We start from the raw sequence: 24,753 nt of genomic DNA, 5'->3' as shown, positions 1-24,753 counted from the left end.
AAAATAAATGACAAAATAATTTTGGGCATAATATGTAACTTAAACAAAAAAAATTTTTTTAATTGGAAAGTCAAACATACAGAGTGAGGATCAGCTCTGGGACAGGTGTCGTGGCAGTTAGGACACTGGTGGGCCACTCCTCCCTTATCAGAGAGCCTGGCTTGAGTCCCGGCAATCTGCCTTCTGACTCAGCTTCCTGGTAATGCCCCCAGAAGGGGGCGGAAGATGGCCCAGTCTGGACTCCTGCCTCCCACATGAGAGAGCCAGAGGGAATTCCTAACTCCTGGCCCTGGCCCAGTCCTGGCAGCTATAGTGAATGAGCAGATAGAAGGTTCTGTTATGATGTTAGTGTGAAAACAATGGTATTACCCACTTTCCTGTAGCCCTTGACCCTTTGTACCCTAAGTAACTAAGTAAGAATATCAAAAAAATAAAGTAAAATGAAAAAAAAAGTGGTCTAGAATACCCCCTCCAAAAAGAAGGTTCTATCATTCTGCCTTTCAAATCTTAAAAAAAAAAAGGGTATATCCTGTCCGCTTCCTGTATAATTTACAGGCACCTAAAGGACACAGCCACACAAGGGAGTGCCCACCCCACAGGGACCTACGTTAGGACTGTTACACTTCTAATAATACATCTGAAACCCCAGCAGGTGGTGTTTAGAGCACAGAAACCCCCAAAGCCCTGCAGGGACCAGTGGGTGCTCCTCTGAGCACAGACACACCAGAGGTGGGCTCCACGACCTCCAGACAGCCACGCGCAGCTCACCTGGCCTCATGTGGCCCCGGGGGGACGGAACAAAGTCCAAGAAACACTTCTCGCTGGACTGCCTACCCAGCCAAAGCCAGAACAGCCTACGGACATACCAGCAAGAGGAAGCAGTCTGTGCCACACGGTTCCGGTTCAATCTTGATTTCTTTGTTCTTACGTTTATACACATTTGGGGTGGCATGAAAAGCTGAAACACAAAAAGTGTCTGGTTCCCAGTGGTCCACCAGTTTGACAAGATTGGTGGTGGTGGTGGTGGGGCAGGTGGGAACAAAACTAAATGGGAATGAGAACTAGATACAAACAGGGCTGACTTAGGAGCACATTTCTGACCCCAACCCAATCCCCTCCAACCTTGGAGGTGCTGGGGGCCATGTATGCGGCTGCACTGGGGAAGATGGAACTGGCTCCCTTGTGGGACCCTGGTCAGCCAGAGGCCCGGAGCTCCAGCCGGACAGAGGGGAGGGGGTGGAGCCTGGGGGCGGCCCCACTCACGGTGAAGGAAGCAGTCGTATTTAAAGCAGCGGCGACAGAAGAGCGTGTGGAAGGAGTGCAGGGACTGCTCCCGCTGCACGGACTTGGCGTTGGGACCATCGATGTTGGGCGTGCACTGAGGGGGCAGCGCGTTGGGGTCTGACATCTCGGTCAGCTCTCGGTACCTGGTACAGAGAGAGGAGGCCCCTCGAGGGACTGTCTCCACCGGGAGAGTGCAGCATGCGGATGGGCAGGGGACGGGCAGGGACGGCCTGCCAGGACACTGGGGGATCCTTCTGAGGGATGAGGGTGCGGTGTGTAAGGCAGGCACGCCACCGCAGGAGGCATGACGCGGGGCTGCAGGCGAGGGGAGGCGCGGTACCGGGGGCAGCTTCCCAGGAGAACCGCCGAGTCTTCCGCCTAGACGGACTCAGAGCCGCACTGCGGCCGTCCTCGGGGCAAGGGGTGCTCCAAGGTCAGCCAGCGCCAGACGTAACCAGATGGCCGGCAAATCACAACTCACTCATCGCAACCGGTTCTTCATTAACCACGGCAGCAGTGCGCGGGCCCTGGGTGGGACAGCCTTCCTCACCTCTCCTTCATGTCGTCCGGGACTCCATTCTCGGGGAACATGGAGGCAATGGCACTGAAGATCATGTCGTTGGGGAACTGCTTCTTGGCGCTCTTCTTGGTGCCTGCATGGCAAACGAGGACACCCTCCTGAGTGCCCGCCTTGGGCCTGCGCACAGAGCCGTCCGTGGGCCTAGCCGGCCTTGGGCAAGCTTTCCCAGCACGACGGCTGGGGCTGAGCCGGCGGTGGACCGTAGGCTGCCAGGCCTTGGCTCACAGAGGCCACGAGTGGGCACTGACCAAAAAACCCGTTCCACTTGGGACTGGGGGTCTGCCTGCACACAGAATGCTGACTGAAGAACCGGGTGAGAGGAGCACTGGGAGGCCGCGAGAGAGGCACCGTGCCCCTGCACCCGCAGCACGACTAGAGTGATGGCACGAAGAGGAACACAGCTGGACCCCAGGCGCACATAACACATGGACCTGTCGATCCGTATATGTGCCTTGTTTGAGTCTGGAAGGAAATATTAGTAGCTGGGTAGCAGATTTATGGGATCATTTTTGTTTCTTCTTTACAATTTTCCATGTTTTCCAAACACGTGACCTATATCACTGAAAACGAATAGCAATCATTACGCTGTAAGTTCTCCCTCAGCTAGGTCACAGCCAGCCCAAGCTGTTGTGTAACGGTCATGTTTTGCTTTCAGGTGGACCAGAGAAAGTTACCAGAGGCCCCCCAGCCCCATGGTGTTCATGGGGTGGTCCAGTGGCGCACCTTCCATAGCGTGGCGCTTGCGCTTCCTTGTGACAGGCAGGTCCTCCTTGCCGTCATCCTGCTTCCCGTCCGAGGCATCGTTGTGGCTGTCCTCCTCCTCGTCTGAGTACTGATTCAGGGCGTCCACCAGCTCCAGGAAAACAGCATCACTAATCAGGACAGATCCAGGGATCATCTCTGAAATGGGGGGGTTAGAGGGTGAGCCCCGGCCGCTTCGTGCTCCCTTAGGAAACTTCCAGGGCAGGTTTCTTGTCTTTGCTGCTGAGGCCCAGGCAACTGCCACACGTGTGTGTCACACGGACCACCAGGGAATGATAAGAGTGGCTCTTGCACCTGCAACAGGTCAGCTGGCTGGAGTGGACAGCCCAGCCAGGGGCTTGATTGTTACTGGGCATTTCACTTCCTCAGCCATGGGTCCACTTTATAGTTATGGCTCAAGACCTGACCAAAGTGTGTAAACAGCCCCAAGTGAGACAGAAGAGTCATTAAAAGAAAATCCTCCCTTGGTTTTCCAGCTACTTGTGTAGGTTGTTTTCTCTGAATCAAAAGATTTTTCCACATAATTGAATTTCTATAAGTCTGAACACAAGAGGGCGCTGTGGACCAATAATGTGCTTCAACATCATCCCAGGAGCACCCAGCACAGAGAAAGAGGAGGTGAGGCTGCGGACTTAATCCCCCCTGCTTTCCTCTCACATCCTGACAATCTTTTATACAATTACCACTAATTCTTGGTGATTTACTTGTAGGACACTCAGGTTGCTAAACATCTGTGAGATGCAGGACAGCTGTGGATCCAAGTGGCTGGAGAGGGCTCATGTTCACTGCCATTCTCAGAAAAAGGGAAATGAAGGATTTATGGCCTTGGATGGACACACAGAAATCCAGATGAAACTCCCTTGTCCCAAGGGAAACTCTCCAGTCCCTCATTCTCAGTAACCTTTTTATGTCCCAACTCTTTTACAATTTAACTGGGCTATTTTTGTTGTTGTTGCTACTATTAATATCATTATCATTATTTTATTTAAAAGGCAATCTGGGACCCGGCACCACAGTGTAGTGGTTAAAGTCCTTGCCTTGAACACTTTGGGATCCCATATGGGCGCCAGTTCTAGTCCTGACAGCTCCACTTCCCATCCAGCTCCCTGCTTGTGGCCTGGGAAAGCAGTCAAGGACAGCCCAAAGCCTTGGGACCCTGCACTCATGTGGGAGACCCGGAAGAGCTCCTGGCTCCTGGCTTCGGATTGGCTCAGCTTCAGCCATTGTGGTCACTTGGGGAGTGAACCATCGGACGGAAGATCTTCCTCTCTGTCTCTCCTCCTCTCTCTGTACATCTGACTTTCCCATAAAAAAAATAAATCTTAAAAAAAAAAGGCGTTGTCTTTTGCTGTTTCTGCCTTTCAAATAAACGAAAAAAAACCTTTTAAAATATTTATTTTTACTTTTACTTGAAAATCAGAGTTACAGAGAGAAATGGAGACAGGCATCTTCCACGTCCCGGTTCATTTCCCAAATGGCCAAAACAGCCCCAGCTGAGCTGGTCTGAAGCCGCAAGCCAGGAGCTTCCTCTTTACCTCTCACACGGCTGCACTGGTCCAAGATCTTGGGGTACCCTCCACTGCATTCCTAGGCCATTAGCAAAGAGCTAGGTCAAAAGCTGAGCAGCTAGGACTTGAACTGCTACCCGTGTGGGATGCAGCTGCCACAGGTGGAGAATTGGCCCCATATGCCACATCTTGGCCTAGTTTCCTATCCAGCGCTCTGCTTATGGCCTGGAAAGACACTTGGGCCCCTGCACCTTCACAGGAAACCCAGAAGAAGCTCCTGGCTCCTAGCTTCAGATCAGGCCAGTTCTAGTCACTGCGACTATTTGGAGAAGGAACCAGTAGAAGGAAGGTCTCTGTTCCTCTCTCTCTCTCTCTCTGTGTCTCTCTGAAACAGTCCTTCCTGTGTCCCGGTGGGGCAGATCAGAAAACAAGGTGCCGATGGGCCGAGGAGGGTTGGCTCTGAGGGTTTCCGCCCACACAGCCTGCTGCTACCTTCTTCACCATGGACTTTCCCATCGTAGTTATTGATCAGCTCTTCTATGAACGTCTCGTCTTCCTCCTTCACTTCGTCGCCCATGTAGGGAATGTTGCATAACACGGTCTCGTCTTCTACCTGAAAGCAAGTCGGAGGCGTTCACTCCCTGAGCCGCTGCCCAGCTGCCCCTCCTGCTCTGCGACAGCCCTGCTGAGGTGCTGCTCCCACATCCCCTAAAAGCGTCTTTGGTAACAGTTCCCTGCCTTCTTAAAAAATTTTAAATGGTTGGGCTAACATGGTTTCATTTTCCATGACAGTAAAAAGCATAATGTTCTGTTGCTTTTTTTTTTTAATCTTGGTGTGTGACTTTATTTGATACTCGCACATCAATGGATCAAAAATTAGATTCACTTAGAAAAACCGACTCCAATGAAAAATGCAGAACATTTCAATGAGCTTAGATTTCCTGATGTTATTCCTACGCTTAAAGTAGAAGTAAGGTGTTGTCCACTCCACTCACGTTTCCAATCGAAGCTAAGGAACAGGGAGAAACTCAGGACAGCTCCAAGTACATATGGGAAACTACAGCACTGAGGAAACCCAAGATGTCTCAGGAAGAGCTGGAAGTGGGAAGCCCCAACTACCTGGGTAGTGCTTTTCTGTAGGTTCTCAGCGTGAGTCCAGGCCTCAGAAAGCAGCTTTAAATACTGGGCTACCTGATGTCATGAGTATGGTAGAAGGTCCCAAAGCCTGGACACAGTGGCCACGTAAATAATGAGACCAAACTGAGGACCAGATGGTGAGACTTCTCGTGTCCCATGATTGCAAGGATTAAGTAGTTGAAATCTAGGTAGTTTTCTGTTTCTTGGCAGTCTGCTGCATTTTTAATGTGTTTTAAAATTTTCAATTACCATACAGTAGTCGTACATATTTATGGAGTACAGGGTGATATTTCCATACATGTGTGTTATCACATCTGGGTAACTGGCTTAGCTGCCAGTTGCTTAGCTGACATTCAGCTCCCTTCTGTGCTGGAACATTCCAAATCGTCTCTGTCAGCTATCTGAAGATACACAACTAGCTGGTGTCAACCAGTTCACCCTCTGAGCTACGAAACACTGCAAGTTCTTCCTCCCGCCCACCGTCCCTGCACTTGAAAGACTGGCGTCAACACTCCAATGCAAGCGGCAATGTTACTCAGAGGAGGAAAAAGTCAGTTTAACGGATGATGTGAAGCTCCAGAGGCTCAGCCTGACGTGAACCTAGGATTTGACAGTGCTCCCTTCTCCCGCCCATCTCCTCGTCTGACCAGTGAAACAGCTCTGTGACACGGGCAGGAGCGCCACCCACACAAAACTCAGCGGGGACTAACGGCACTTGCTTTGTCGTGAGCAAGCCAAAAGGAGGATGTCTTGGAGGGTGGGCTGCAGGACCACTAGAAGAGAAGTGGGCCACCAAACAAATTTTGGATATCCTGCAGAATAGGAGCAGACTCCTCAAAAAATCAACAGTGACTTATGGTTCCCAATGGCTGCCAATCACAGCTGCTGGGACCCCGGAGCCTACTGTGGTGTGTGCGCTACCGGCATTTTCTGGCAGCGAATGGTGCTAAGGGACAGGGAGGAGACTCTGCTCACTTGAAATGCTGAGCTTCAAGGAGCGTTACTCCAGGCTTTTACCCTCAGAACCAGCATCCTCTGTAGACCCCTGCCCTAGTCCAGTCAGCAGCGCTGCCCTGGGCCACACCCTCCGGGAGGGCTGGGGATCAGAGCTATCTGTGGCCCCAGCACAGACGCCCAGACGACAGGACAGTGTCCCCACATGCATGGCGGTCATTTCCCACGGCATCTTGCCTTGGAGGACTCAGGAAAGTGCTCCCTCAGCCGGGAGCTGACAAGCTGCCCAAGCTACAGCGTCTGTGACTTACGCTGCATTTAACTGCACGTAATGGAATAAAGTTGGACAAAGATAGTAAGAGAAAAATCAGTCTTGCCCAATCTCATTCACTCAAAAAAAAAAAAAAAAAAAGGAAAAAAGAAAAGGATAATAGACCAACATCCAGACTTCACAAAGCAAAAGCACCTTGGAGGAACAACGCAAATTCCAGCTAGTTCTGCCTCGTGTGCCCACACTTTGTGAAGCACTTTCACTGTCTCTGAGAGGAGCTCCGGTGTGTCAGCCTAAGAGAACCATCTAGTTTACAGTGTGAGCAGCCAGCAGTGCCTTCAATACGTACCATAAAGTTCTGCTGCAGAGGGGACCAGGAATACATGATGGGGACCAGCGCCACTGTGTTCAGAGACCGCATTAGCATATGCTGGCTCGCAAAGCCCGGGAAAATGCTCTCTATGGTGCACTGCAACACACAGGCACAGGACAGTGAGAACACAGCCCCAGGCGGCACTGCAGCAGTGGGTGGTTGGCCCCCGCAGCCACAACACCGATTAGGATCCTAGTGTCTCACATCAGAGTGCCTGGGTTCAAGTCCCAGCTCCGGCTCCTGACTCCAGCTTCCTGCTAATGCAGACTGGGAGGTGGTGGTGGTGGCTCAAGTCATTGGGTTCCTGTCACCCATGCAGGGGACACGGGTTGAGTTCCTGGCTCCCAGCTTCAACCCCCTGACACTGGAGACATCTGAGGAGTAAATCAGCAAATGGAAGCGCACTCTCTCTCTTGCTTGCTTGCCCTCTCTTGATCTTTCTCCTTCTCTGCCTCTCTAATGAGTTAAAAAGGCAGGGTGGGAAGAATCCAAAAGACCATGAAGCATAGGGAAAAGATCTGGAGAAAAAAAAAAAAAGAGGGAAAGTTGTGTTTCCTTCTAAACTCATCCTGGAGCCCTTCTAATTCCGCCAAATGTCAAGGCTGGGGTTGCGTAACGGCAGCTCCTGCAGGAACCTCTAGCTGGCCTGGGGAAGCAGGAACTGCTGTCTGGTTCACGTTGTGCCCAGCACAGCGCTTCCCACACTGACCTCAGGGTCACATCAGTGGAACCTGCCGGTCCCCTGGAAGCACACGGCAGCCAAGGGCCTCCGCAGCACTTGGCAGATGTCCGCCTGAAGACACAAATATCTTTGACACAGACACCAACCCCCTCACACAGTGACTGGGCCACTACACAGGGAACCAAAACAGGATGGAAATTATAACTTAAAGAAATATCATTCTGCCTTAGGGAAGATAATTCTTTCATCATTATATGTCATTGGATCGATACTTTTTGTTTTGTTTTTGAAAACTTACTTATCTATTTGAATGGCACAGTTACAGAGGGAGAGACAGACAGAAAGAGAAATCTCCCATTAATGAGCCCATTCCCTAAAAGCGGTCTCAGTGGATGGAGCTGGGCTGGTCTGAATCCTCCCACAAGGGTGCAGAGGCCCAAGGGCTCGGGTCGTCCTCACTGCTTCGCCAGGCACTTTGGCAGGAAGCTGGGTAAGAAGTGGAGCAGCTGGGACTCACACTAGCACCCATATGGGATGTCGGCACTGCAGGCAGCAGCCTTACTAAGTATGCCACAGTGTTGGTGTCAAAAGAGACTTAAATATCATTTTAAACAAATTTTTAGGGTTTTTTGTGTGGGGGGGGTGTGAAGATTTATGTTACTTATTTAGAAGGTGGAGTGATGGGGAAATGGGGAGGGGACAGAGAGAGATCTTGCATCTACTGATTCCCTCCACCACATGGCTGCAAAGGCCAGAGCTAGGCCAGGCCAAAACTGGATGCAACTCCATCCAGGTCCCAAACTTGCTGGTAGGGACCTATGTACTTTTCCAGGTGCCTCAGCAAGGAGCTGGACTGGTAGTGAAGCAGCTGGGACACCAATCAGCACTTTGTTAGGGGATGCTGGCGTCACAGGCGGTAGCTTATCATGCTGTGCCACGAGGCTGGCTCTGAATTGCTATTTTTACTTATTAGAGAAACAGTTAGAAAGGTAGAGCACTCACCCATTGGTCACCCCCTCAAATGCCCACACTGGCCAGAGGGGACCAAGGCAGGAACCAGTAGCTAAAACCATAAGCTGGGTCTCCCAACATGCATAACGTGTCTTTTCCAAGGTCTGCCCTGGCAGGAAGCTGGGGTCGGGAGCCAGAACCAAGGACCACCAGGACACTCTGATGTTAGTCACACCCACTCCCTGGCTTTTTCCATTTTAGAAATATTATCTCTTTGAGAAATTAGAATGTTCTTTTCCAATTTCTGATCAGGGAGGTCCCTCCAATCAGTGCCCCCTGGCTGGACCCAGAGCATTCCTTCCCAACATCAAAGCCCGTGAGGGGCTAGAGAAGGCACCAGCAAGGCGGTTCCACCGCCTGGACACAGTGGCTGAGAGGAGCCCGCACCCTCTCAGCTTTTAATCAGAACCTCACAATGTTGCTCAGTTGAGAACAGGTGAAAAGTAGAAGCGGCCTCTTCCCCTTCCCGCCCTGCTGTCCTGGGCAGATACAGGAGGAAAGGGAAAAAAAAAAAATGGAAAGCATTTATCCCACCCACCTTCCTTCATACCTCAACTCTCTCCACCCTAATTAGAGACGTACGTGGGCATACATCCTGCTCAACTACAGAAACATTAAAAAGGAAACAGGTGAAAAAGTTCTTCAGTCACAGAGCTAACACCTTGGTGACTCCAGGTTGACAGGAGGCGCTACACCTGCGCCCCTCATTTTCTAGCTCATCAGGCAAGCAGGGAGGAGCACAGGCTGGGGCCGCGCAGCCGCAGTACCTTTCTGAGGAAAGGATGGCCGCTCACGGGCTTCATGGACTGGACGGGCTGCACGCGCAGCTTCTTCCACTCCTCGTTGAGGATCTGCGTTTTCTCCTGAACTTTTGCAAAGTTTGCCACATACAGAGCCTGACAGGGCCAAGGAAGGAAGCACGTGTTAAGGAAAAAAAAAAAAGTTCCAAGCCTCCACGCGGCATCGGTTCACCGAGACAGACCACCTTTCCTGCAGAAATGACTGCTTACCTTCGCACCCATGTTTGCCTGAAGCCGTTTGAGTTGTCGAAGTCGCATATACTCAGATTTTACTTTTCTTTTCCAGTAAGTGATACATTTGGAAGTTGGAGGATTTGGTATATCCATTTTGCTGGAATCCAAGAAAGACAGAGATGAAGAATAGTATTTTGGGGCCTAAGGCATGCCATAGTACATTAAATCTCTACCTGCGGTGCCAGCATTAGTTCGAGTCTCAGCTGCTCCACTTCCCATCCAGTCCTACTTATGGCCTGGGAAAGCAGCGGAAGACAGCCTGAAGCCTTAGAACCCTGCACCTGCTCCTGGCTCCTGGTTTCAGAATGGTTTAGCTCCAGCCATTGTGGCCATTTAGAGAGTGAACCAGTGGATGAAAGATATTTCTGTTTCTCCTTCTCTCTGAAACTGTCATTAAAATAAACAAATCCTTAAACAAACAAACAAACAAACAAAAAACTTTAAAAAGCAGTGTTTTATTGCTTATAAATGAAGCATTTCTCAAATTCAGGTAAACACAATTATGCTTTCATCCCCACTAAATTTACTCATAAATGTGTAAACTTAATGAACTCACATTTAAGTTCATTAAAAAAATTCCGTTAAAAAAGATTTCACAATAGCAATTCCTGCTGTGATTATCAAAAAGCTGAGCCTCTACTGTTCTTATGGTGGCTGCTTTTCTTTCTTAACTATGTGTATATATATATATATATATTTTTTTTAAAGATTTATTCATTTTATTACAGCCAGATATACACAGAGGAGGAGAGACAGAGAGGAAGATCTTCCGTCCGATGATTCACTCCCAAAGTGAGCCGCAACGGGCCGATGCGCACCGATCCGAAGCCGGGAACCAGGAGCCTCTTCCGGGTCTCCCACGCGGGTGCAGGGTCCCAATGCATTGGGCCGTCTTCAACTGCTTTCCCAGACCACAAGCAGGGAGCTGGATGGGAAGTGGAGCTGCCGGGATTAGAACCGGCGCCCATATGGGATCCCGGGGCTTTCAAGGTGAGGACTTTAGCCGCTAGGCCACGCCGCCGGGCCCTATATTTTTTTTTTTAAAGACACATTTATATCTATTAGAACATCACATACACAGAGAGGAGGAGAGACAGAGAGGAAGATCTTCCGTCCAATGATTCATTCCCCAATGATGATTCAGCTCTGCAATGGCTGGAGCTGAGGTGATCTGAAGCCAGGAGCCAGGAGCTCTTTCGGGTCTCCCACGTGGGTGCAGGGTCCCAAGGCTTTGGACCATCCTCAACTGCTGTCCCAGGCCACAAGCAGGGAGCTGGATGGGAAAGTGGGACCGCCAGGATTAGAACTGGCACCCATATGGGATCCCGGCGCATTCAAGGTGTGGACTTTAACCCTAAGCTACCATGCTGGGCCCTTAAAATATGTTTAAATATTTATTTGAAAGTTCAGAAAGAGAACAGAGAAAAAAAGAGGGAGTGGGGAGGAGAGGAGAGAGAGAATTTCTACCCACTGGTTCACTTCTCAAGTGACCACAACAGCTGGGGCTGGGCCAGGCTGAAGCCAAGGGGGTCAGCCAGTGTTGGGCCATCTTTTGCCGCTTTCCCAGGCACATTGGCAGAGGTTGAATCAGAAGTAGAAAGGCCAGTACTGGAACTGGGATCCACAGGGGATGCTGGCACTGCAGGTGACTGCTTAACCCACTGTACCACAACAGTGGGCCCAAGGTGGCTGGTTTTAAATTTAACATCTGGTACACCAGAAACTCCAATTACATGAGAATGTGGAAGCCAGGTTACCACTCTGAGTAAGGGAAATATTCAGCAAAAGACAAATTCATTTTCAAGGGCTTCACAGAAGGACCACCTCCACCCCAAAACCATCCTCACTGAACCATCTGAAGGCACGACAGGCCCAGGAAGGACAGTAGCCAGGTACAGACACTGAGGACACTGCGCATCATCGTTTCGGTGCTTAGCTACACCACCTGCCGCAGGGAACAGCCAGGAAGGGTCGGGCTCCACGTTGGCCCACTGGCCTGCAGAGGAATGGTGAGACCCGAGGGCCAGCCCAGCGCTCAGCTTTGCCCAGGAGTACCCCGGCGGTCTGAGGTACCTGGAACAGCATAGCTGGAGCCTGGCACGCCCTGCACGGTGCTCCCCAGGACAGGGCACTGTGGCTATTGTGACATGGAAGTCAGGTTTTGAGAACACTTCATGCCATTTGGGGAAGGGCCTTATTTTGTTAAATTCATCCTCCTTTCGTAATGCATGAACACAGTCTCACAATCACCTCGTCTGTAGCTACTTCCCCAAATCATCCAAGCTCCACCTTCTAATTATTTTAGAAAGGCAACTAACATTAAAAATTAATTGAAATCTAATAAAATCTGTAATGATATTTTTATGTCCTATGAATTATTTAGATTTCTTAGAGGATCTATGAAAAACCACTAGTAGCAACAGAAACTAAAGTTGTAGACCTTGTTTTTAAAAATTGCCTACACTTTTTTTTCTTTGGAAGTAGAACATGACATTTGTTTTAAAGAAGCACTTCATTTTCTAATTTTTTTTTTTTTTAAAGATTTATTTATTTGAAAGGCAGAGTGACAGCGAGAGGGAGAGAGAGAGCAACCGAGCGAGAGCGATCTTGTATCCATCGGTTTACTCCCCAAATGCCTGTAACAGCTCAGGGGCTGGGCAGAGCCAAAGCCAAGGGGGTCTCCCCCAGGTGTGGCAGGAAGTCACTGGTGCCTTCCACAGTTTGCCCAAGCAGGAAGCTGGACTGGCATTGGAAGCAGGACCTGACCCTAGGCCTGTGGGATGTGGGCGGCCTAGCTGGTGGCGCCACCTGCTGGGCCACAATGCTCACCCCGTTGAAGGTTTAGGGCAGGGCTGGGGAACCTTTTTTCTGACAAAGATCATCTACATAATTATAACACCATTCACAACCATCGAAAATTGTCATCTTGGAAAAAAGCCTTCTGCAGACTAACTGAATTTCAAGTTCTGCCTCTGGCGGCCCTGGCCAGATGATCTTCCGGGTCTTATATGGCCTGTGGGCTGGATGCTTCCCACCCGTGGTAAGGAAATGGAAATATTAATTACACTGATTTAATTGTAACACATTATACACATGTACTGAATTATCACACTACACTTTATAACATATACAATTAAAATATTTAAATAAAAAAACATCATCTCTGCGAGGAAGACAATGAAGCAGCAACAACCAAATCTGAGAATTTAAAGCACTAGGCCCAGTTCAGTAGCCTAGCAGCTAAGGTCCTTGCCTTTCACGCACCCATTGGGCGCTGGTTCTAATCCCTGCAGCCCCGCTTCCCATCCAGCTCCCTGCTTGTGGTCTGGGAAAGCAATCAAGGACGACCCAAAGCCTTGGGACCCTGTACCCGTGTAGGAGACCCAGAAAAAGTTCCTGGCTCCTGGCTTCAGATTGATTCAGCTCCAGCCATCCTGGTCACTTGTGGAGTGAATCATTGGACGGAAGATCTTCCTCTCTGTCTCTCCTCCTATCTGTATATCTGACTTTGCAATAAAAATAAAATAAATCTTAAAAAATATATATTTTAGGAAATTCTCACTCATACAGAATGAAGCCAAGAGACAGATTCTTTTCAAACAATAAAACTAACAACAGACACAACACTCACGTATTACAGTAAGTGACTGCCAGCATAATTTATACCCTGAACATGCTTGATAATACTCTGTTGTAGGAGGCAATGCCACCATCCCATATGGGCACGAGTTTGAATCCCAGCTATTCTACTTCCGATCCAGCTCTTAGTTAATGCACCTGGGAAAGCCACAGAAGGTGTCCCAAGCCGCTTGAACTCCTGCACCCACATGGGAGACTGGGCTGGAGCTCCTGGCTTCAGCCTGGCCCAGCCCCAGCTGTTGTGGTCACTTGAGAAGTGAACCAGTGGGTAGAAGATCTCTTTCTCTCTCCCTCTTCTGTCTGAGATTCTTTCAAAGAAAATAAAGCTTTGAAAAATAAATTCTGCTCCAGGAAATGAAAAAACTGTTTAGTCAAGCACAAAACTGCTTGTCTCAAAAACCTTGGACTAACCACACTGAGACTCAAACATTATATATCACGATTCAACAAGACATGACACCTTCCTAAAAAAAAATCATTCAACCACAACCCCAGTCCCAATCCTCCTGAAATCATTTTTACTTTTTGCAGTAGTGAGTTTAGAATAGGTTGCCCAGCCATTTAGATCTGGAATCCAGGCGAAGCATTGTAGTGCAGTGGCGTAAGCCACAGCTTAGGACACCTGCGATGAATGCTGGTTCCAGTCTCAGCTGCTCTGTTCCGACCCAGCTCCCTGCTAACGCACCCGGGAGGCAGTAAAGGTGCCCCCAGCCGGCAAGTTCTGGCTCCTTGCTTCAACCTGGGTCAGTCCTAGCTGCTTCAAGCATTTGGGGGAATAAACCAGATCATGGAAGATTTCTTTTCTTTCCTCTCTTCCTATCTCTCTCCATCACTCTGCCCTTCAAATAATTAGATTTCAAAGAAAAAACAAAAACAAAAAAACAAAACTGTAGATAAGGCAATGGAAAAGAACTCACTCAATCCACAGCTGCTAGTGTGTCTGTGTGTATTTCTCAGAGGAGACGGCTGAGGACAATGTCAATATTTTTATTAAAGACGAGTCATCGTTGAAATGTGATCTCCTACCGTCTGTCGAGAGAGATGACAGTAAATACATCACAATAATCCAACCATTAATAGTTCCGTTGCTAATTTTATTCTAGTGTTTTATTTGGCCAGAGGAGAATACACACGAAACGAAAATCCCACTCAGTTTTCACCCATCACAACGCAAAATAAGCCACACTTCCTCTGCTGGTACTTAGTGTGACATCTGAATCCCATGTGCACAAGAGCCAGGTTTTATTTCCCGTGACTTTTTAATAGATCCTCCATGCCTCTAAGAGTTTTTTTGGCAGGTGGTCAGTTCCCACAGATTGCCTGAGGAAGATGAAGTGGACTGCAACAGACAGGATTAAAATGAACACCTGAAACCCAGCCAGAGATGGGTTCCTGCAGTGACTGACTCCAGGCCACCAACAAAAACTCAACATTCAACGGAACAGGGATGGAGAAGTGGGTTCACTCACTTTGGACAAAGAGAGTGGCACCAAAAATATTTTATTTTTCTATTAAATTCTGTTTTTTTTTAATGTATTTACACAAGCAAAATAGCACTGATACCCCAGCTAAGGATGTGAGAGTCTTTCAACCATGTTTAATGAAATATTGAAAGCAAACTCCAAAACACACGCTGTTCTGGTCACGAAACTCGAAAAAACTTCTACAACTCAGCAATAAGTTAAATAGTCCAAAACAAACTGAGAGAAGGGGTAACCTCTCAGTCCACTGGGGCCAACAGTAGAGTTCCCAGGATTGAGCCCAGATGCCCAGGCCTAGATCAGTACTCCAGCTCCTTGCTCCCGCAGGCCCCAGGAGGCAGCAGTGACAGCACCAGTAGCTGGGTCCTTCCTAACCCTTCCTAACTGCATGTCCACGTCCTGGCCTTGCTGCTGCCCTCCCACACCATACTGATGCAAGCAGTGGGCAATTTCTTTGTCTCTGAAATAACAGGGGGAAAATTATTTATCTACATGAAAGTTATGAAAAGGACAGAGAGAGAGAATTTTCCATTTGCTAGCTTACTCTCCAGGTGGCTACAATAGCCAGGACTGGGCTGATTCAATGCTAGGAGCTTCCTCTGGGTCTCCCATGTGGGTGCAGGGGCCCAAGGATCTGTGTTCCCCTCTGCTGTTTTCTCACGCCATCACAGGGAGTTGGATTAGAAGTGGAGCAACCAGGGTTCAAACCAGTGCCCATGTGGGATGTTGGTACAACAGGCAGAGGCTTACATTATTAAGCCACAGCACCAGTCCCCCTACATGTACACTTTTGTAAGATGTTAATAAATCGAGAAATTGGATGTAGGACTTAAAAACACTCCCTGTACTAGCTTTGTAATTGTGTTTATAATTCTAAAGCTGTTCTTTAAAAAAAGTGTTTATTTTTTGAAAAGATTAATCCTTTGGGGTGGGTGTTGTAGCTCAGTAGGTTAAGCCACTCCCTTGTAGTAGCCACAGCCCATATCAGAGTGCTTGGAACAGAGACCCACTTCCGTCTGGGAGTCACACCAGCTTCCTGCTAATGCGCATTCCAGGAGGCAGCAGATGGTGGTTCTAATACTTGGGCCCCGGCCACCACGTGGGAGACCCAGATGGAGTTCCTGGCTCCTGCCTTCTGCTTGGTCTCGCCTCTGCTATTGTAAGCATTTGAGAAGTTAACCATGAGGAGTCAACTAGTGCATGGAAGAGACACCTCTCCCTCTCTCTCCCTCTCTCTCTCGCTGCTCATTCTTGCTCTATCTCTCCTACTTCTCTGTCACTGTTTTTCAAATAAACAAGTCTTAAAAGAAAAAAAAAAGTGAGATCAATCTTCTAACAGACTGGTGCTCCACTTTACCTAGTTTTCTAGGATGCCAGCACCAAGCTTCATACTGAGTGGCTGCCCATTATCACTCAATCAAAATAAGATTTACAAATCTAGTTTGAATCAGATGATCAGTTAGGTTAAAGGAGTCAGAGAACACAGCACAGCAGAGGCCCTAAACTCTAACCCTTAAGTAACTCAAGACTATAGAGCTTGAAGGACTGAAACATTCCAACCCATGCCTGACATGACAGACTAAAGGAAGAAACCCGATACACAGTTTGAACAAACCAAATGGGGCCAGCACTATGGCGTAGCTTGCTAATCTTCTACCTACTGCGCCAGCATCCCACGTGGGCACCATTTTGAGACCTGGCTGCTCCACTCCCAGTTCAGGTCCCTGCTGATGTTCCTGGGAGAGCAGCAGAGGATGGCCTGTGTGTTTGGTCCCTGCACCCATGTAGGAGACCCAGAAGAAGCTCTTGGCTCCCAGCTTTGGACCAGTTCAGCTATGGCCATTATGGCCATTTGGGAATGGAGAACGATGAATCAGCAGATACAGGATCTCTCTCTCTCTGTCTCTCTCTGTTGTAACTCTACCTTTCCAATAATAAACAAACCTTAAAAAAAATCCCTAGGGATATTCCAGAATGAAGGTATTCTCTAACAGCATGGTTTAAACACTCTGCCTCAATCCCGGCTTCACTCATACTACTAGCCCCATTCTCTTTTCCCTCTTTAGTTTATCCTCTATATAAACATAATGCATCTTTGATGTGATTGCCTTAAATCTTTTCTAGAAAGTTTCTAGTAACCAAAATAGGAACTTTCAAATAGGAACGAAGTAGAAGCTTTTAAAACCTAACCCAGAGATATAAAAAAGATACACTTAATGAGGCGTATTGTTACATGCCTCATTTAAGACACACATCAAGGCAAGGAAACTGTTACCTATAAGACTAAGGAAACCAGGTTTCAGATTTCAAGAACTACATGGATTAATCATCCCAACTGATTTTTAAAACACATACTAATCCAGGCTTTGCAAGGTAGCCTAGTAACTAAATTCTTCACCTTGCACCCACCAGGATCCCATATGGGTGCTGGTTCTAATCCCGGCGGCCCAACTTCCCATCCAGCTCCTTCTTGTGGCCTGGGAAAGCAGTTGGGGACAGCCCAAAGCCTTGGGACCCTGCACCTGCGTGGGAGATCTGGGAAATCGTGGGAGATCCAGGAGAAGCTCCAGGGCTCCTGGCTTTGGATCAGCTCAGCTCCGGCCTTTGCAGCCACTTGGGGAGTGAATCAGTGGACAGAGGATTCTTTCTCTCCTCATCTCTGTATACCTGAGCTCCCAATAAAAATAAATTAAAATTTAAAAAACCGCATACTCATCCAAAGGCTATTTTAAGAAAAAGTCTAGGGGCTGACACTGTGGTACAATGAGGTAAGTTGTTGCTTGAAACACTAGCATGCCATATCAGAGTACTGGTTCAAGTTCTGACGACTCAATTTCTGATCCAGCTGCCTGATAATGTGCCTGGGAAGGCAGCAGAGGATGGTCCAGGTACTTAAACTCCTGCTACCCACATGGGTGCCTTTCCAATAAAAATAAATAAATCTTTCTCTTAAAAAAAATACCTAACCAGCGGCGCTCCTCTGGTGCGATGGAGGGCCCCTGTGCACTTCCTCCTGAAGCGAGGCGGCAGTAACGGGGTGCAGGGACCAGTGGGTGGCGGGTGGCTGGGGGCGAGCAGCCCATGAGCGGCTTGGGGGCGGCGCCCGAGTGCTGTGGAGGCCTCGGCCACGTCGACTGGAGGAAGGCAGATCTCCGCGTTATGAACCAGCTGCTGGGCTACGTGGACCCCTCCCATCCCAGCTTTGTGGTCGGCGTCCTCACCATAGCGTTCAACCCGCTCTTCTGGAATGTGGTTGCAAGATGGGAACAGAAAACCCACAGGCTGAGCAAGGCCTTTGGGTCCCCCTACCTGGTCTGCTATGCCCTGGGCGCTGCCATCCTACTGCTGAACCTGCTGCGCTCCCACTGCTTCACAGAGGCAATGCTGCATCAGCCCAGGATGGACAGCTGGACACTGCCCTGGTCCAGCGCCTGGGCCTCACACTGCTGGCCATGGGCATCCTGTTTGTGGTCTCCAGCTTCCTCGCTCTGGGCTTCACTGGGACTTTCCTAGGCAAGCCAGCCCCACTGGCCTGGTGTTGACGGCCGTCGTGGCCCTCGTCTACGTGGTGGCTGTCTACTATGAGGAGCCATTCACTGCAGAGATCTACCGGCAAAAGACTGCCAGGTCCCACAAACGGAGATGAGCAGACCCCACGTGGCGGAGCAGCAGCCAGAAGAGCCCTCCCAGTGCCTTGGGAACTTGCTGCCTTGGGGGCCCTGGGCCCACTGTTGTGTGGCCTCAGCCCCGGCCATCACCGCACACACCAATAAAGCCCTTTGACCCCCCCCAAAAAAACAATACCTAGCATAAACTCCCAACAGTAATATTTCATGGGATCCTCTGTTTCAACAGGTTCTATAAAAGGACTGATTTATTTGAAAGGCAGTGACAGAGGAGGACTAGCGCAAGAGAGATCTCCCATGCACTGGTTCACTGCTCAGATGGCTGCAACGGCCAGGTTTGGGCCAGGTGGAGTCAGGAGCCAGGACCTGCACCCAGGTCTCCAGCGGTGGTGACAGGGGCCCAGCACGTGGGCCACCTTGTGCTGTGTTCCCAGGTGTGTCAGCAGGGAGCTGGAGCTGAAGCAGAAATGCTGGGATGCCTGCTAGTTCTCTGGTATGGGAGGCTGTGTTGCAAGCAGCGGCCTCATATGCTTCTCCCCTACCCGAAGTACGCATTTCCTAACACACACCTCTTCTAAGTCTTCCCTTCAAGTTGAGGGAGGATATTAAGTTCCCTCACATAAAATGACCCATTATCGGCATATATTTAACACATTCTCCTGTGTCTTTTCTGAATTTTAATTTTTTTTGAAAGACAGAGGGACAGAGATCTCCCACCACCTGCTGGTTCCCTCCCCAGTCACCTGCAATACCTGAAAGCCAGGAGTGGGGAGCACCAGCCAAGCCTCCCATGAGAACAGCAGGGATCCAACTGCTTGCCCAACACTTGCTGCCTCCCAGAGTGAACATGAGCAAGAGGCAGGGATTTGGAAGTCGAAGCGGGACTTGAACCTATGCACAAAGGGTGTGTGCGCATTCCAATGGTGTCTTGACTATGGAGCCAAAAACATAGGGTGTTTATTATTCCCAATACAATGTAAATGCTATGTAAATAGATGTTACACTCTATCCTTTAGGGAATCATTTTTTTTTTTAAGTCTGTACATAGTCAGGTCACATGAAAATTTCTGAGTATTTTCCTCCTGCAGAGGGTTGAATCCAGAGTAGCCAACCAGTCCCACTCCTAAGATTTACAAAGGCAAACTGTCACAGAAACCTCTGATAGGGTCAGCACCTTCTCAGGCTCCACACTTTATTCAATATCAGATTCATAAACATAAAAGTCCTGGGAGGTGGCAGGTAAGAGGGGGTGGTTTCTATTGCGAGTCAGCCATTGGTGCACATCCAGTTGTTAAGGCTACCTCAGCTCTTTCCCTTAACTTCTCCCAAGAAGGGCTGGCTGGGCTCGAAGGCTGGGCCCACTCCATTTACAATCTTGCGCTTCAAACAGCCAAAGTCCCCTCGCAGCATCCCACTGGCAGCGCCCGCATCCTTCTGCCTGCCCTCTGAACCCGCAAACAGTCACTTCCCACCAAAATCAAAGTGTGTTTCCTAACAGACATGTTCCCCTCCCAACACACACACAACACATGCAACACACACATACACACACATACACCTTTAAGGCACTTCACTTGTATCGCTGGGTCCATGGGAGAAGCCAGAGGGTGGACAGGGCCTGGTGCGCAGGTGCGAGGACGCGCCAGGGCTCACTCCGCACCTGCCTGCAATGTGTCCCTTGACGCTTTGCACCTGCCCGGCCAGCAGTGTGTCCCCTGATGCTTTGCGTAGCAGGTGCCTCTCACTTGAGACTACTCCACGGCTCTATGCTTACTCATCTCCCTTCCCCCAGAGTGCTCGCGACCCACGTCCGGGTCTCTGGTCCCCGGACTACACCTCGCCCAGGGCCCTCCCGGCGCTGGGGGCTCCCGCCCACCGGCCCACCGGCCCTCCAACGGGGTTCCAGGTCCCCGGCCCGCCCCTGCCGCTCCTCCCCACGCCGGCACCCCGGCCCCACGTCTGTCCTCCAGCGCTAGGCACAAGGAGGGTCTGCCGGCCTCCCGCGGGCAGGTGGGCAGTGTGTACCCCGATGTCGTCGTCAGCCCCTCCGCAGGGTCCGGGCTGCAAGGTGCGGAGGCCCGGCCCCACCGCCCGGCCCCGGATTGTTTACTCACTCACCCTCCATCCCGAGCCGCAGGCACCGGCAGCCAGAACGCCTGCGCGCCGCGGCCACGCCCCCCGCACCGCGGCCACGCCCCGTGCCTCTCCCGGCGCCTGCGCACTGAGCCGCCCGCCCCTCCCAGGTGGAGTAGCGGGGCCGTCGCCTTCACCTAACCGCGGTCAGGAGCTGGACAGAGTGCGGACGGACCCCGGCTTGCGGCCCAGGCGGCACGTGCATGGGCGAGGAAGGGTCCTGCCGACCTCTTAGCTTCTTGAAGACCTTATCCAGCGGTTGCCGTGTTGCCACCCAGTGGTGGCAGGTCACCCTGCCCCACCAGTACCCCCCAACATCTGTGCGGGGTTTCAGCTTCTTGCTTTATTTACGACTCATTTACCCATTTTCCTGTCAGTGACTTTCCCAAGGACTTCCACTCAAAAGTATGGCCTTGTGTTACAATATGTCCACACTTAAGTTTCCGAGGGAAAAGTAACTGTGAGAAATGAGGCAGGCACCACCCTAAGGACAGAGGTTAGCATCACTAACCATGAGATTCTTAGCGGCTACTTCTCGGTGTGTTGAAGTGGGAAGGAAAGACATCACTTCTGATGTGTTCTTGCTGCATGTAGTCATGAGGAACTGGCAGACAAGTACAAAATGAGGGACATGGCAGAGCAGCTAATGTTCTGCCTGTGATGCATCCCATCTGGGCACCGGTTCAAGTCCCGGCTGCCCCGCTTTCTATCCAGCTCCGTGTTAAAATGCTTGAGAAAGCCACCGAGGAACCTCCAAACTCTTGGGCACCTGCTCCCACGTGGGAGAGCCAGCTGGACTTCCAGACTTTGGGCTGAGGTAGCCTCCACATTGGGAACATTCAGGGAGTGAACCAGCAGATGGAAGATTCTCTCTCCCTTTCAAAAAAGTAAACACGAATTTTAAAATAAAGAAATAAAGGAAAGGAAGAGGAAAGCTGTCCATTGAAATACGGACATCCTATCAAAATACTTGGGTTCACTTGCCTCCACTTGGAATTCCAACTTCCTGGGGGCAGAAGGGGAGGTGGGGAGTAGGATTTTCTCCTTACATCTGTACCTATGGAATGTGCAAAATACACACGCTTTCAAAACAAATTTTTTTTAAAAATCTAACTTCCTGCTAACACACATCCAGGAATGACTCCAGTGCCTGGGTCCCTGCCATCCACGTGGGAAACCCAGATTGGGTTTTCTCTGGCTATTGCAGACATTTGGAGAGTGAATCACTCTCTGTCTCTCTTCCAAATGAAAAATGAAAATAAATAAGTAGAAAAAAAAGGTATCCGTGTCATGCAAGACACAGAAAGTGTGAGGATCTGCCCCAGGTTGGAGAAGGAGGAGACGTGACAACTGAATGGGGTGTGTCAGCCTTGGTGGGTGCCGCTGCAGCAGACAGGTTCCTGGTGGGCGATCTGACGGCACTAGAATGCATTGTGCAGAATCGCCAGTAGTATGTCAGCATTCCTGGTTTCCATTCTTGGGTTTGAAGAAGTTGAATGGGGCCCGGCGCCGCGGCCTAGCAGCTAAAGTCCTCGCCTTGAACGCACCGGGATCCCATATGGGTGCCAGTTCTAATCCCGGCAGCTCCACTTCCCATCCAGCTCCCTGCTTGTGGCCTGGGAAAGCAGTCGAGGACGGTCCAATGCCTTGGGACCCTGCACCCGTGTGGGAGACCCAGAAGAGGTTCCAGGTTCCCGGCTTCGGATCGGCGCAGCACCGGCCGTTGCGACTCACTTTGGGAGTGACTCATTGGATGGAAGATCTTCCTCTCTGTCTCTCTTCCTCTCTGTGTATCTGACTGTAATAAAATAAATAAATCTTAAAAAAAAAAAAGAAGTTGAATGAAGTGTATATAGATACTGTAGGCCTCCTTTACAACTGTTTTGCAAATTTGAAATTATTATAAGATATTTTAAGGGAATTTTTAATATTTACAAATATCTTAAAATAGGGTTTGAAAATTCAAGTGCAGGGTGGGTGGACACTTTGACTGGCAGATGTGCCCTGCGTCACAGTGTTTGGCCTTGGTTCCCAGCTCCTGCTGCCAACTGCAGCTTCTGCTGGTTCACCATCCAAGAACAGCAGTGACGATTCAAGTGGCTGGGTGCCTATCACCCACTTAGGAGATGGTGATGGAATTACCACATCTGTCTTTGCCCTTGGCCCAACCTCTGCCACTGTGAGCCAAGCCAGCAAATGGGAGCAGTGTCTCTGTGTTTTCAAATACAATTTTAAAAAACCTGATACACAAAGTAACATTATCTTGGTTTTTCTCAAACTATATAATAATATGGGGTAGTGATGCTGGTGCAATAGCCTAGTGGCTAAATCCTGGCTTTGCATTAGCTGGGAGCATTGCATTAGCTGGTTCATGGCCCAGCTGCTCCACTTCCCATCCAGCTCCCTGCTTGTAGTCTGGGAAATAGTAGAGGGCAGCCCAAAGCCTTAGGACCCTGCACCCACATGGGAGTCCCAGAAGTGGCTCCTGGCTCCTGATTTCAAGTCAGCTCCACTTTGGCCATTGTGGCCACTTGGGGAATGAACCAGCAGATGGAAGATTTCTTTTTCTATCTATATATCTGCCTTTCTGATGGCCTGGCGGCTAAAGGCCTCGCCTTGAATGCACCAGGATCCCATATGGGCGCCGGTTCTAATCCCGGCAGCTCTACTTCCCACCCAGCTCTCTGCTTGTGGCCTGGGAAAACTGTCGAGGACGGTCCAAAGCCTTGGGACCCTGCACCCATGTGGGAGACCCTGGTTCCTGGCTTCGGATCGGCTCAGCACCGACAATTGTGGTCAATTGGGGAGTGAATCATCGGATGGAGCATCTTCCTCTTTCTCTCCTCCTTGCATATCTGACTTTGCAATAAAAATAAATAAATCTTAAAATAATAATAATAATAACATACATATTTTAAAAAATAATATGGGTAGTTCAGTGGTGTAGTTGTCTAATCCTCAGCCTGCAAGTGCTAATTCCTTTAGGGGAACCAATTTGTACCCCACTTTTGATCCAGCTCTCTGCTGATATGCCTTGGGAGACAGGTTCTTGGGCCCCTGCACCCATGTGGGAGACTCAGAAGAATTGCCTAGCTTTGGATCGGCTCAGCTATAGCCATTGCAACCATTTGGAGAGTGAACCAAATGGCTGAAAGATCTCAGCTATTTCTCTGTCTCTTCCCCTCTCTCCTTAAAATCTACCTTTCAAATAAAATAAATCTTAAAATAAAAAATCATACAGAGTTTATTTGTTTGTTGTTGCTTTTTTTAAAAAAAGATTTACTTATTTTTATTGGGAAGGCAGATATACATATGAGATCCTGGGGCATGCAAGGCGAGGATTTAGCCACCAAGTTACTGCACGAGGCCCACATTTGTTTTTTTGTTTTGTTTGTTAATTTTTAAAATAACCTTGATGGCAACCCTGGGCAGTACTAGGGCTGGTTCCAATTTGACATAGTTGGCTGTTCTGGCATGAAGGAGTCTGTGGATTTGTATTGCCCTAATGAGAAATTCCCTGTCAGTTTTTAAACTTGGGTTCATGGATTCCACATTCAGAGCTGTTTTCCTTAAATCACAAATTTTGACTTGGCTGTTTTCCATTGCCCTCATCAGTTTAACTACCAAACCAAGGCAACTACTCCATTTTACAAAATACACTTATGTGAAAAGCAGAGCCACAGAGAAGCAACTCTTCCATCTCCTGGTTCACTTTCCCAATGGCTTCAACAGCCGGGTCAGAGCCAGACTAAAGCCAGGAGCCAGGCACTCCTCCCAGATTTCCCTTGTGGTTGTACTGGAGCCAGCTTCCCCTATTTTCCCAGGCCTATTAGCAGGAAACGAGGATCAGAAGTGGAAAGCAGCCAAGAGTAGAACTGGCACTCTGATAGGGGATGCTGATATCACACCAGCAGCTTAACCCACTGTGCCACAACGCCAGCTGGCAAACACTGCTTTATATTTGTTTTTGTTTTTTTTTTTAAGATTTATTCATTTTATTACAAAGCCAGATATACACAGAGGAGGAGAGACAGAGAGGAAGATCTTCCATCTGATGATTCACTCCCCAAGTGAGCCGCAACGGGCCGGTGCTGCGCCAATCTGAAGCCGGGAACCAGGAACCTCTTCCGGGTCTCCCACACGGGTGCAGTGTCCCAATGCACTGGGCCATCCTCGACTGCTTTCCCAGGCCACTGCCAGGATTAGAACTGGCGCCCATATGGGATCCCGGGGCGTTCAAGGTGAGGACTTTAGCCGCTAGGCCGCGGCGCCGGGCCC

At 49.5% G+C, this 24,753-nt stretch overlaps 1 protein-coding gene and 1 pseudogene across 2 annotated transcripts in view; one reads left to right on the top strand and one right to left on the bottom strand.

Annotated features, from left to right (window-relative positions):
• EZH1 (enhancer of zeste 1 polycomb repressive complex 2 subunit) overlaps positions 1–20,538 on the bottom strand; it is a 32,576-nt gene extending 12,038 nt beyond the window's left edge. Inside the window, exons 1-10 of one of the 2 annotated variants that reach the window (XM_004597352.3) lie at positions 20,461–20,538; positions 14,153–14,264; positions 9,573–9,693; positions 9,330–9,458; positions 6,846–6,965; positions 4,627–4,747; positions 2,588–2,764; positions 1,835–1,937; positions 1,264–1,427; positions 867–958 (exon numbers count right to left, since the gene is read on the bottom strand). In XM_004597352.3, the coding sequence (XP_004597409.2) occupies positions 867–958; positions 1,264–1,427; positions 1,835–1,937; positions 2,588–2,764; positions 4,627–4,747; positions 6,846–6,965; positions 9,330–9,458; positions 9,573–9,689 (1,023 nt within the window). In that variant the 5' untranslated portion in view covers positions 9,690–9,693; positions 14,153–14,264; positions 20,461–20,538. The remainder of the gene's footprint in view (positions 1–866; positions 959–1,263; positions 1,428–1,834; positions 1,938–2,587; positions 2,765–4,626; positions 4,748–6,845; positions 6,966–9,329; positions 9,459–9,572; positions 9,694–14,152; positions 14,265–20,460) is intronic. The other variant, XM_058675511.1, reaches the window with a different exon arrangement.
• On the top strand, positions 17,781–18,491 carry LOC101524670 (phosphatidylethanolamine N-methyltransferase-like; annotated as a pseudogene).
• Positions 20,539–24,753: the final 4,215 nt, after the last annotated feature.

The sequence above is a fragment of the Ochotona princeps genome, chromosome 17 (genome assembly GCF_030435755.1).
Source record: "Ochotona princeps isolate mOchPri1 chromosome 17, mOchPri1.hap1, whole genome shotgun sequence".
Classification (NCBI taxonomy): Eukaryota; Metazoa; Chordata; class Mammalia; order Lagomorpha; family Ochotonidae; genus Ochotona; species Ochotona princeps.
Note: the sequence above shows the minus strand (reverse complement) of the source record. Positions and strands in the feature narration are given on the sequence as shown.